The sequence below is a fragment of the Agrilus planipennis genome, unplaced genomic scaffold (assembly GCF_000699045.2).
Source record: "Agrilus planipennis isolate EAB-ADULT unplaced genomic scaffold, Apla_2.0 scaffold8, whole genome shotgun sequence".
Classification (NCBI taxonomy): Eukaryota; Metazoa; Arthropoda; class Insecta; order Coleoptera; family Buprestidae; genus Agrilus; species Agrilus planipennis.
In genome coordinates this window covers 3,213,853-3,228,078 of record NW_020442461.1, presented here as the reverse complement: position 1 = coordinate 3,228,078, position 14,226 = coordinate 3,213,853, and the positions used below count along the sequence as shown (strand labels likewise).

The following is a 14,226-nucleotide window of genomic DNA, read 5'->3' as shown; positions in this document are numbered from 1 at the left end:
TAAAATAATTCGAAGTGGTCTGTATTCTGTCGAAACTGCCAGACGCGGATCGCGATTTCGATCTTTTTGGATCTCATCGGCGCGTCGCAGACAGCTCCGACAGAACACAGACCAACTTTTAACTTAAGTTTAACATCTATGTATTAATTTTGATAATGTGTATACGTATTTTACAGTTTATGTTTATGTAATTTAATTAATAGCAGAATTTAAACGGTATATTGTGTTCTGTCCCTGAAACCTGATGCATCCCTAGCCACTGTTCTAATTACAAAGTACTTTACCGAGCATCTTCATTAATCATTTGTACGATTCGGTATTTACGTACGTCTGAGAGTGATATTTGTAAAATGTGGTTGGAATAATAACGTATTGTTTTTCGGTTCCGACTACAGATAATGATTGCGAGGGGTATTGTGTAAGATTTATTGCTCATGTTATTCAGATTGCTCCGTGCTGATTTTTGCAAGTGATTTACCCTACGTTCCTGTTGGGAATTTATGAACAATTTCGCGATATTTCCGTTTCCCCTCGGTTAATCTGTTATTTTCCCTTCATAATTTTAAAGGGCGTGGCATAANATAGTGTATGAAAATTGACAAAATAATCAACTTTCAACCCCCATAACTTTTTATGGGGGTGAGACCGCCGCAATTTTTTTATGGGGTTTTACTCAGGTGACCACCCTCTTTCGATCCCCCTACCCCCACCCCCATCTAACCCCCATAACATTTAGGGGGGTGAGACCGCCACGAACTTTTTATGATACAGTAGTAGGGGAGACCTCCTCTTTCGATCCCACCCACCAAAGGGGGTGGGGGCCATCATCTAGACATTTACCAAAATGTATGAGAAATGTTCTATTTAGTATTTCCTTATCTTTTTGACTACCGACATAAGCCATTGTTATGTGAATAACTAAGGGCAACAAAATTTCGTCATCTTCCTTTTATCGGAGTTTATCAACTTGTTGGAGTTTAATGAATGTAGAAAAGTTTTAGATAACGGCAGAAAACTTCTGAAAAGAAGTCTCTGAAAACATCAGATCCACTTCCGAAGCGAAATCTCGCAAATATTCAATTAAATTTTTCGCCATAGTCGTTTCCAACAAAAGGTTCGAATCCAAAACCACGGAAGAGACACATTCCAAATTGATTTATCCTACTGGATATAAAATCTACAAAGTAATAGTATTCCCCCAACAGGATTGAAGAAACTGAAAATTTACCTGTAATATGCTCCAGCATTGCCTAAGTGATTCAAGAATTCAATCCGGAATCGAACCAATGCCCTCCCGAAATCTAAAAAAAATCTAAACCTCTAAAACAATGATTTTACTGAAAATATACTTACCTTTACCTACTTTCAATAATAATTTCACTAGCGCTGTTTAATGCTTAAATTATTTTATAATTTTACCAAAATATGCCGGAAAGTATCTACCGTGGGTACCATGAGATTCTACGTACTTTTTTACATAATTATCACCTCTCAGAGCTCAATAAATACCATCCACCTCTGAATAATTTCTCGAGCGCTTTCTTATGTTATTAATTTTACACATTTTATCAAAGATTGATGCCGGAAAGTATCTATTTGACACCGCCCTCGAAAACCGTAGGTTCCATGAGATTCTACGTACTTTTTTACATAATTATCACCTCTCAGAGCTCAATAAATACCATCCACCTCTGAATAATTTTTCGAGCGCTTTCTTATGTTATTAATTTTACACATTTTATCAAAGATTGATGCCGGAAAGTATCTATTTGACACCGCACTCGAAAACCGTAGGTTCCATGAGATTCTACGTACTTTTTTACATAATTATCACCTCTCAGAGCTCAATAAATACCATCCACCTCCGAATAATTTNCAACTTCAATAAACTCTGAGTTTAACGATTAATTAATGTGAAAACGTAGAACATCACCTGTGGTGTTATGGTAAAATTCAGATGAACTTTTGAAAATAATATTTCATATTCTGCGTCACTACTTTTATTTACTTTAGTTCATTTTATAGGACGACCACTTGCGTATTAATTAATATTTTAAATTTAATTAAACATGACTGTAAACTCCAATTTAAACAAACCTGGCCACATTTCTGCCCAGAGGAAAAGTTTTGTTCTATTTTATTAAATTTAGTAACTAGCTAGCTAGTATGTCTTTGTACTTTAATTATATTTTATGAAAGAGGAGTTTGATGAAACTTCAGTTACGATTCTCAAAATTTTCAAAGTCAATGTGCTATCCAGTCAACTTGTCAGAAACAAAGAAGAAGAAACAAACAATGAAATCTAAATTTTGTTTGGCGAATGTTAATCATAATAAAACATTAACATCACAACAAATTTTATAAATTCTGCAAAAACTCATTAGTTCAGCCTATTTCAAGAGAAATTCAATTATTACCTGCCATCAACTAAAACTCGTTTTTAATCTTATTATTTATATTTACATACTTTATTAAAATATTTTTGTCTATTACATAAATACACAATAAACATTCTGAGAATAAACTGAATATATTGAATGTGGCATTTATCTACAATGTATGACATGAGTATTCTTTCTTAAAACTTTTTTCTTTGATATTAATGTTTTTATCGTCTGGACCCTTTTTTATTTTATACTTATTGGAATATAAATTTAGTTCTCTACTATCAAAAATTCATAAATTGGATAAACTGTAAACCAAGCTTTTTTACATGGTATTTTTACTGTTATAGGGCTTTTCACTATAAAGAGACGACCGTGTTTTCTGTTTCTCAGAAACCCCAAGTATAAACTTATAACAAGCAAAAACAGCTTTTCTTTTTGTTGTCTTTTGTAGAAAGTCAGCGTAATTTTTATTATGTAATGGGAAAATAGAGAAGTCAAGAAATTCACGTTGATATCTGACACATAGTACCTACTTGTGCCCTACATCTCCATTAAATGTTCCCTAATATGTAAAAGGCATACCTACATACATGTACGCTTGTACGCTACAAATATCTGCATCTACGAAAGGTGAATTATGCACAAATATTACGGTCCATTATATTCCTGACGGAACTTGGGTAATGTAATAAGTCTAGACAAATGATTACGTACAATCTAGAACCGACTGGCGAACTAATAGCATTCATTTACATACAGGTCATGTACAAGGGATGATGATGCATTAACAACAAATAATTTTCTGCGTAGGATTGTAGAGCAAAGAACACACAGTACGTCCGCAGTCAGAGATCGTACTGATACGTATACTGAAACTTCACGTAGTTTGTATGATATAATGAATACGTAGGAACTGATAGGAAACGATACATAGATGCAGGTGTTCACAGTCGGTAGTAGTCAACCCAATGACTGTGAACCCTGTACCCTTCGTTGACATGAACTGAAAATGTCAGTGTGTGTACCCCACTTAAAAGATCGTACCGAGATCTATACTAAAACAAATATTTCACGAAGCATGTATGATATAATCAATGCTAGGAAACGATGCACAGATGCAAGTGTTCACAGTCGAGGGTAACCAACCGCAGTAACTGTGAACATCTGCACCTTTTGTTCAATTGCAGCGCCCTTATGTAAACTGAAGATATCAGTGTATGCACCACTTAAAAAATCGTACCGGGACATAACTGAAGCAAGTATTTCACGAAGCGTGTATGATATAATCGATATGTGGGAACTGCTGGGAAATGGTACATAGATGCAGGTGTTCACGGTCGACAGTAATCGAACGCAGTGATTNAGAGACTCGAGTCGCTCATTGAGAGATCCTCATTTCGTATCCAGTCTCTGAACGAGAGACTCGAATCTCTGAACGAGTGATTCGAATCTCTGAACGAGAGACTCGAGTCGCTCATTGAGAGATCCTTATTTTGTATCCAGTCTCTGAACGAGAGACTCGAATCTCTCAATAAGTAGTGTCTCGATGGACATGGTTAAAATTTTCTAAGTTCAACATATTTCAGAGATCCCAGTCTTTCTACGAGATAGTCGAGTCTCTCAATTTTTCAGTTTTATTCTCTGTGAGAGACTCGAATCTCTGAATTAACAATTTTATCGTTCAAGTCTCTCATACAGAGACTGTGAGAGATCTATAAAAACACCTAGGCAATAACTGAGAGATTGTGAAAGACGCTCTCGGAGGCGCTGGAAAACTCTGAAAGACTCTGAGAGACTAGGGTAATGGTTCAAGCATAAGTAAATCTTTCTTGTTATCCTTGTGTTAGACACGTCCTTTAACAACATCCTAAAATTGTGTCATTTCATAACTCTATCTCAAACCTATATATTTCAATTGCATATCTGCAGACTGAACAAACAAGTTTTGATTTGTTTACGTTAATCCCTTCATTTATTTACTTCCTTTCATTATTATAGAATAATTAGCAATTGCAGGTGTTCTAGAATAAAATAATAAAAACTAATTTACTAGGAAAATTGATCCTATTTGTATTAATGTAAATAATTTTACCAAATAAATTCTGGGTTCAAATAAAATCAAGCAACCTTCCTTCTTTTCTGCTTCAAATACGTCATATATATACCCTCTACTCATTGTGAATATAAATAATGTAATGTAGTTTTTGTTGGGATGTTTTCTAAATAACCTTTCAAAGCAGATATAATTTTACAATGAATGTATTTTGTTGAATGTGATAATAATCTATGCCAAGTCGTCTACCTTTAAAGATAAAAGAACCACGATCTGACCTGTGCCAAGCAGCTAACTGTTCACTGATTCTAAATCAATAATACAGTAATTTTAAAAGACATTTTTATTATATTCAAACTATCACCTTTAGTAACTTTTTACGAATTTAAGGTATTTATTTTAATAATTAATCAAACCGAAGTCAATTGCCTAATACTTATTACTGCATAAGTATAATCAAATATCTCTTTAGTCCATCCCTTAATGCTTAATCTGTAACTGATCGTCACTTTTTTTAATAAAATAAACACAATGTTGTAGTTCAGCCATCTTAGGTGTTCAGATGTTATAGACTAATGTCAATTAATTCTTTTTATTGACAAGTATTAAGAAGTGTACAAAACAAGATTTCCAGTAAGTTTATTTAATGAACGAAAAACTTCTCTGTTTTCTCACTACCGGTGTTATTCTTTAATCGACTGCAATCTTGCTGTTTATCGCCAAAACATCGTCTGCCTTTGTATTTTATCCGCAATGAACATAGCGAAAATGATAACGCGAGCTACTTTTTTGTCACCTACTACAAGAACATCTGTAAGTAAAAAATCTTTTCTCAAACGTTTATTTGCAAATTTGTTTACCTAGTTGATTTGTAGCTGATGTCAAACTGGAAATCGCACCTCAGGCCACTTAGTACGTTCAATATTCACCGTCAGAACAGTCAGTTGCATCTCGTTCAAAGTCCGATGGTTGAACAGAAAAGTCAAAAAGTTAACTTTTTACCATCAATTCGTAGTTTTCAAAAGTCAGCTGTGTACAGAGATATTGACACTGCAGCTAAATTTATTGGAGCCGGTGCGGCCACGGTCGGAGTTGCGGGTTCAGGTCTGTATTATGTGGCCAAGCTACGAAAATATTTTGGGCTAGAAGATTAGGAATGTTAAAAAAGAACAAAACAGATTTAAACGCTACATCTGAATTAATTATAGTAAAAAAAAATACAAATGATAAAATCCAAGATAAACATCATCGATGAACCCATTTCTTCGTTTTATGCGAATGTCATGTATTTTTCATTATACCTTTACTAGGTTTTATAGCTTCTTTCGTATTGATGTCCTAAATACGTGTCAAAATTAATTTTTTCTACCCCTAGGGAATAGTATTTTTTTATAAAAGGGACCCTATGTCCTTCTCTGTACCCCTGTACAAAATTTCATCACAGATTTTACCCACGGCTTCGCTCGTGTTGATGTCGTAAATACATCGACGATAACATAAAACTAATTTTTCTATCCCTCGGGAACAGTATATTTTTTTCTGGGAAAAACGTAACCTATGTCCTTTTTTGTACCCCTGACAACATGCGTAGAAAATTTCATGACGATCGGTTAAGTAGTTTTGTGGTAGGTAAGTACATTAACAAATCCATTTTGAAACTTTTCATTTTGAACGGTTAAAAATATAGATTATAAGAATTTCACAAAGAAATTCATCCAATTTTGCTTAACACAACAAGAGCGCTCACGTACCAGTCGAATTTTCTACCATCAACAAATTCATGTAATTTAAGACGTTTTCGATCAATATTAATAACAAATTGATTTTGATTAAATTTTACCTACCCTATTTTTTTGTTTTGTGTACATCTATGATAAAATATGTTTTGAAAAAGAAAAACTAATAATCAGACTTTTCGATTAATAACCCCAACCCCATGTTTGTATTTCCCAAAAAAAAGAACACTGTCATTAGATACTTATTGAAACGCTATTATAGGTATTGGTATTGGTCTGGTATATGGTTCATTAATCATTGGCTATTCAAGAAACCCATCCCTCAAACAGCAATTATTCTCATACGCTATCTTGGGTTTCGCCCTGTCAGAAGCCATGGGTCTGTTCTGTTTGATGATGGCCTTCCTGCTTCTGTTTGCCTTCTAACAAGTGCCTCGTGCCATGATTGCTCAAAATAACGCCAGTCGCCGTATCCCTTAATTTTACGCCTTAAAAAAATAATTCCAGAATTTCTTCCGCGATATTTTTTCAATTATTTATACCACCACTGTTTTCCGATACTATTACAAATAATGGTAGTTTTGCACTTTAACCCTGACAATTAGGATTATAAATAATTTTAGGCTCACACACATTTGTGTTTGACTATTATGTTGACGTATTTTATACTATAACATTATATCATCTATTTGATGTAAAGTACAAACTTAGAATGTAATAAATTCGTTTATTTGAATAAATACTCTTCGTTTTTTCATTTGCAGAGGTGTCGACTCATACTGTCTTAGGTTTTGCCCTATCACAAGCCAAGGGTTTGTTCTGCTTCATTAAAAAGAATTCGGGTTCTGTACTGCAAAGTAATCAAACCGTACTCATGTTCAATGACACAGAATTTGAAAAAGGAATATATATGAGCTCATCAATCTTATAAATCTCATTCACTCTAAATTATTTTACGTATTTCAGCATAAATGACGCTGGAATATACCTATTTGACACCGCACTTAAAAACCGTTGGTACCTTGAAATTCTGCGTACCTTTTTGCATAATTATCGCTTAACAAACCTTACTAAATACCTCCCACCTCTCAGTTATTTCAAGAGCGCCTTTTTATGTCTGAATTATTTTACATATTTCAGCATAAATGACGCCGGAAAGTACCTATTTGACGCCGCACTTAAAAACCGTTGGTACCATGAGATTCTACGTACTTTTTTACATAATTATCGCTTAACAAACCTTACTAAATACCTGCCACCTCTCAGTTATTTCACGAGCGTCTTTTTATGTCTGAATTATTTTACATATTCCAGCATAAATGACGCCGGAAAGTACGTATTTGACACCGCACATAATAACCGTTGGTACCATGAGNTCTCAAAGCTCAATAAATACCACCCACCTCCGAATAATTTCTCGAGCGCTTTCTTATGTTATTAATTTTACACATTTTATCAAAGATTGATGCCGGAAAGTGTCTATTTGACACCGCACTCGAAAACCGTAGGTACCATGAGATTCTACGTACTTTTTTACGTGATTATCACATCTCAGAGCTCAGTAAATACCTTCCATCATTAAAAAATGTCATGAGCGCCTTTTTATGTCTATTATTGTTAATATTTCAATTAAATTAATGTCAAAAAGTATCTATTTGACACGGCACTTGAAAACCGTTGGTACCGTGAGATTCCACGTACTTCTTTACATAAATATTAGTTCTCAGAGCTTAGTAAATACTTTCCATCTCCTTCCATCACTTATTTGTCGAGCGCTATTTTGTTTCAATTATTTTACATATTTCAGCATAAATAATGCCGAAGTGTACCTATTTGACACTGCACTTGAAAACCGTTGGTACCATGAAATTCTGCGTACCTTTTTACAAAAATATCATTTCTCAATGCATAGTTAATGCCTTTCATTTCCCAACAATTTTACGAGCGCATTTTTATGTTCATATTATTTTATATAATCTAGTAAAGGTAATGCCGGAAAGTACTTACTGACACCGCACTTGAAAACCTTTGACACCACGAGATTCTACGTAAGCACTTTTGTAAATAATTATCATTTCTTTAAGCTTATCTTTGCGACAAATCTATTTTTTTAAATTCTTATAAAACTGCAGACCTAATACGATGTGTTGGTAATAAAAAGACTTGTTTGAGTGGAAGATCAATATACACGACCGCACAATAAAGGAATGATAAGGGTAAACGAAGGAAAAAAATTATTATGTTAATAAACCCTAATAAAAAAGGTAAAAGGTCTAGATCCTCTTTCTAGAGGAATATGATGAAAACTGAAACGTGAGCAGAATTCAATACGTTTTTCTTGCTACAACACTATCAAATACAGCTGTGTAAATCTATATCAGTTCAGATCCCCCCCCCCCCAAAATAATTCACGTCCTTCGCTAACTAACCCCCTCGTCTAGTGCGAAATCCAAAGAGCTTATAACTTTATCTATAAAATACGACAAGCAATAGATTAACTGGTCGAGACCGCTCAATCGATCATATTGTACAATAACCTTCTACTGTAATTTGTTTGTAACAGGTCAATTGAAAAGTCCCCGGCCTAAAATAGTAAAACACATTTTTTTTTGCAAAATTCGTTTTGTTTATTCAACATAATTCCCTTCAAGAGTGATACACTGATTATAGCGATCCTCCAACTTTTCGATATCATTTTTGTAGTACGATTTGTCCTTTGCTTCAAAATAGGCCTCAGTTTCGGCGATCACCTCTTCATTCGACGAAAATTTTTTCTCAACGAGCATTCTTTTGAGATCTGAGAACAGGAAGTAATCGCTGGGGGCCAGATCTGGAGAATACGGTGGATGCGGAAGCAATTCGAAGCCCAATTCATCAATTTTTGCCATCGTTTTCACTGACTTGTGAGACGGTGCATTGTCTTGGTGAAGCAGGACTTTCTCNAAACTGAAGATATCAGTGTATGCACCACTTGAAAGATCGTACCGGGACAACTGAAGCAAGTATATCACGAAGCGTGTATGATATAATCGATATGTGGGAACTGCTGGGAAATGGTACATAGATGCAGGTGTTCACGGTCGACAGTAATCGAACGCAGTGATTGTGAACACCTGCACCTTTTGTTTCATTTTGCAGCGCCCTTATGTAAACTGAAGATATCAGTGTATGCACCACTTGAAAGATCGTACCGGGACATAACTGAAGCAAATATTTCACGAAGCGTCTATGATATAATCGATATGTGGGAACTGCTGGGAAATGATATATAGATGCAGGTGTTCACGGTCGACAGTAATCGAACGCAGTGACTGTGAACACCTGCACCTTTTGTTCAATTGCAGCGCCCTTATGTAAACTGAAGATATCAGTGTATGCACCACTTGAAAGGTCGTACCGGGACATAACTGAAGCAAGTATTTCACGAAGCGTATATGATATAATCAATATGTAGTAACTGCTAGGAAAGATACTTAGATGCAGGTGTTCACGATCGCGCTGACTGTGAACACCTTCACCTTCCGTTTATTTGCAGCGTTATTACGTGAACTGGCTATTATTTGTTCTTACTTAAAATCCTTATAGCAGTATAAATCAGAGAATATGACAACGAAGTTATTTTTACATCCCCAGGTCTTATCAAAATAATATGGTATAGGGTCGTAAAAACAGCCTACAACAGCATATTTCATCAGCATTTATCCAAGATATGAATAGGGTGAAAGTAGATAAGGTTGAGTAGACGCTGTTAAAATATTTTTCCAAACTTTCCGTGTATTCCTATGGAGATGAAATATTTTAATGGACATGAAAAAAATAAATTGTTGAATCAGCAGTTCATTAATTTATGATTTATTGCAATACTTAAATCTAGCCTTGGAGAAATATAGTACTTGAATATTCAAAGGTTTAAATTGTTAATATTATTAAAGAATTTCACAAAAAAATTGAAGGTTGCAGTTGATAACGGCAAACTACAATATTCTGGAAAATTTACTGCTAAAATAATTGCTTGAGGTTATAAAAATTTTACAAACAAAATCAATCAACAACCTCTTCACTCTGAAAACCTACAAGTTTAGATCAAAAACTAATATTGTTCAATTTTCATCCAAGTTCATAAAAATGCGTCTGTATTTGTTTTGTGTTGTGTTGGATGAATAGGGTTGTTTGTTACAAAGTTAATTACTAAATCTTTGACTTTTTGTCTTAAAGACTTGCTACAAAAATTAAAGTAGGTATCTTTTTAAAAACTTCTCATATTTGACACAAAAAATTCAAGACACTATAATAAGTAGTAAAATTTAAAATATAATCCTTAAAAAAAATTGTAAAGCCACTGAATTAAATAAACACAAAAAAATGTTGCATTTTAAACAAAATATGCAGTTGTATCTGTTTATCACGTTTACAGCACAATTACATCGTTGATAAAGGTTCATTAATTTTTTTTCGTTTTTATTTAATTTTTACTTGTGAGTGATTAGATTATTACAACAGTAGGCAATAATTTGACTTGACCTTGAATGTAATAGTCCTTTATTATGTAATAAGTTAGCACGGGTTCCCGCAGGGGGGATTAGGAGGAGCCGTGCTCCCCCTCTTTAGATTTTGCAACTGTGCATTTGTACGTTTTTATGCACAATTTTTAATTTATAATAAAATATCATTTCATTGACACAAAGTTAGTTAGTTTTGTGTAATTTAATTTGTTCCTATATTTTGTTTTGTTACCTTTTTATGAAAATAAATGTCACATGAAAAAGAAATGTTTTGGCCCCCATGGCACGTANCCTTTTTACATAATTATCGCTTAACAAACCTTACTAAATACCTGCCACCTCTCAGTTATTTCACGAGCGTCTTTTTATGTCTGAATTATTTTACATATTCCAGCATAAATGACGCCGGAAAGTACGTATTTGACACCGCACATAATAACCGTTGGTACCATGAGATTCTTCGTACCTTTTTACATAATTATCGCTTAACAAACCTTACTAAATACCTGCCACCTCTCAGTTATTTCACGAGCGCCTTTTTATGTCTGAATTATTTTACATATTCCAGCATAAATGACGCCGGAAAGTATCTATTTGACACCGCACTTAAAAACCGTTGGTACCATGAGATTCTTCGTACCTTTTTACAAAATTATCGCTTAACAAACCTTACTAAATACCTGCCACCTCTCAGTTATTTCACGAGCGTCTTTTTATGTCTGAATTATTTTACATATTTCAGCATAAATGACGCCAGAAAGTACCTATTCGACGCCGCACTTAAAAACCGTTGGCACCATGAGATTCTACGTACTCTTTTACATAATTATCGCTTAACAAACCTTACTAAATACCTGTCACCTCTCAGTTATTTCACGAGCGTCTTTTTATGTCTGAATTATTTTACATATTCCAGCATAAATGACGCCGGAAAGTACGTATTTGACACCGCACATAATAACCGTTGGTACCATGAGATTCTTCGTACCTTTTTACATAATTATCGCTTAACAAACCTTACTAAATACCTGCCACCTCTCAGTTATTTCACGAGCGTCTTTTTATGTCTGAATTATTTTACATATTCCAGCATAAATGACGCCGGAAAGTACGTATTTGACACCGCACATAATAACCGTTGGTACCATGAGATTCTTCGTACCTTTTTACATAATTATCGCTTAACAAACCTTACTAAATACCTGCCACCTCTCAGTTATTTCACGAGCGCCTTTTTATGTCTGAATTATTTTACATATTCCAGCATAAATGACGCCGGAAAGTACCTATTTAACACCGCACTTAAAAACCGTTGGTACCATGAGATTCTTCGTACCTTTTTACATAATTATCGCTTAACAAACCTTACTAAATACCTCCCTCCTCACAGTTATTTTACGAGCGCCTTTTTATGTCTGAATTATTTTACATATTCCAGCATAAATGACGCAGGAAAGTACCTATTTGACACCACACTTAAAAACCGTTGGTACCATGAGATTCAACGTACCTTTTTACACAATTATCGCTTCTCAAACCTTATTAAATACCTCCACCACTCAGTTATTTCACGAGCGCCTTTTTATGTCTGAATTATTTTACGTATTTCAGCATAAATAACGCCAAAGGTGCGTATTGGAGACGGCAAATTAAAACTGTTGGTACCATAAGATTGTATGTACTTTTCTACATAATTATCACTTCTTAAAGCTTAGTAAATACCTTTCATTTCCCATTAATTTTACGAGCGCTTTTTTATGTTCATTTGTTTATAAGGTCGAATTGCTGGCCTTTTTATGGATGCGAAATGGAATAGAATATTTGAATTTTTGTCGGGCCTGTTTAATTGCAATATAAATTTTAAATGTTAAATTTATTTTGAATTCTGTCCACCCTGCTGCCATCTTATAACAAGTAGCCATATCAGAGTACAAATTGAAGATGCGTGAAACGAACTGCATACAATAATGGACGCCACCGCAGAGAACTTGGACGACTTTAACAATCGAGCGCATGATCAAATCGAAGCAGTACATTCCGTAGTTGCCGGTTGCCGTCTTGCTATCCTATTTATTTGGTGAGTTGGTGAAAGATTTTAAAATATCTTGTGAAAAATAGTTCATCGTCTATGAAAATTGAAAAAATCGTTTCAATAAAAGTGTATGTGAAATGAATCTGTAATTATTTGTTTGGTCCATTTGGATTTTACGGTTGTTAAAACTTCAGCCATTTTATGTAATGAAAGATATAGCCTCAGACGTCAAATTAGGAGTTGATTTGTTGTAGGATTAATTATTTAGGATTGTTTGAAAATGAATTTAGGATTATCTTACAAGAAGCTTGATTGGCAAAGACTGAAAAAGACTCTTTGGTTTTGTGTTACGTAACCCGTTTGACGAAGTCCACTTGATCGTTACATGTCATTGAAATTGCTTCTAATTTTCTTTTAGATTCACGGAACAGCCCCCACAAAAATATAGCAAATATGTTCGCCTGTGCAAGACTTATCGCACCTGCTGCACGAACTGCCGTAAGTTCTTTAATAATTTTTTTTTACTATTTGTTAAATAATCCACTTACTTAATCACTACTAACTGTATGGGTATCAAAATATTCCTGTTAGAAAACAATTGAATACTAAATTGAATTAGATTACATAACATTTTTTTTATTAATTGCTGATTTTCATTTATTTTTCTGCTTTTCATTTGTTGGAATGCATGTAGTGATAGTTACATAACCCATTATTGCTTTCAGTTAATATAACTGGATTTACAATTATCAGTTTCTTCTTCTTTAACATTAATTGGTAGTCTATTGCAAATATTTGAGATATTTTTCACTTTTAAAATCTTAGTTTTTATAACCTCTTTAGGGACCAGTTGATGGATATTTTGTTTTTAATAAATGTAGGTCAATGTAAGGTCATTAATGCAAGAGAAGTAAGTATTTCTAAAGGCTTCACAATGTTATCATTCAGTTAAATATTATGAGCATATATTTAATTGTTTCTCAGTTTTAAAGCACCGCATTACATAACATTCTTATTGATGAATTAATATTGCCTTGGGTTGCAGATTTTCCTTAATTTCAGCCCCAAAATTTAAGTAGGTATGAGTTGCTTTTGGGTATATTAATGTTTCTTTTTTAATTTTTTTGCAGCTTATTTCAAACTCAAAGGCATACCTTAGGCCTCTTAGTTCAATTAGTCAAAGCAGTCAATTGCTAGTCCAGAGTCCTGCAGTCCAGCAACAGAGTCAGAAGCCAGCATTACTGCCTGCTATTCGCAGTTTTCAGACTTCAGCAGTCTCAAGGGACATTGACTCAGCAGCCAAATTCATTGGTGCCGGAGCTGCCACAGTAGGAGTAGCTGGTTCAGGTATGTTTCATAATCAGATTGTTTTCTTTTTTTCGGTTTTTGTCATCCTTTTTAGTATTCTTTTGAACATTGTCTTAAAAATGTATCCTATGTTTAGGTGCTGGTATTGGTACGGTGTTCGGTTCTTTAATCATCGGTTACGCCAGGAATCCATCTCTTAAACAGCAGT

The 14,226-nt window shown here is 34.2% G+C and overlaps 2 protein-coding genes across 3 annotated transcripts in view; one reads left to right on the top strand and one right to left on the bottom strand.

Moving 5' to 3' along the window:
- The window catches only part of LOC108734038 (pyrokinin-1 receptor), a 108,590-nt gene that overhangs the window by 81,717 nt on the left and 12,647 nt on the right, over window positions 1-14,226 (bottom strand). The gene's annotated exons all lie outside the window — the stretch shown is intronic.
- On the top strand, window positions 4,482-7,539 carry LOC108734041 (ATP synthase lipid-binding protein, mitochondrial-like). Its single transcript, XM_018465429.2, has 3 exons — window positions 4,482-5,253; window positions 5,316-5,544; window positions 6,439-7,539. Exons 1-3 carry the CDS (start codon window positions 5,194-5,196, stop codon window positions 6,600-6,602), a joined length of 453 nt encoding a protein of 150 aa, XP_018320931.1. The 5' UTR covers window positions 4,482-5,193; the 3' UTR covers window positions 6,603-7,539.

What these genes read in the sequence shown, in the direction of transcription:
- LOC108734041 (XM_018465429.2), top strand. Translation starts at nt 5,194, where the DNA reads ATGAACATAGCGAAAATGATAACGCGAGCTACTTTTTTGTCACCTACT. An exon ending in CACCTACTACAAGAACATCT is followed by an intron (nt 5,254 to 5,315) that starts GTAAGTAAAAAA and finishes GTTGATTTGTAG; the next exon opens with CTGATGTCAAACTGGAAATC. An exon ending in GGTCGGAGTTGCGGGTTCAG is followed by an intron (nt 5,545 to 6,438) that starts GTCTGTATTATG and finishes ACGCTATTATAG; the next exon opens with GTATTGGTATTGGTCTGGTA.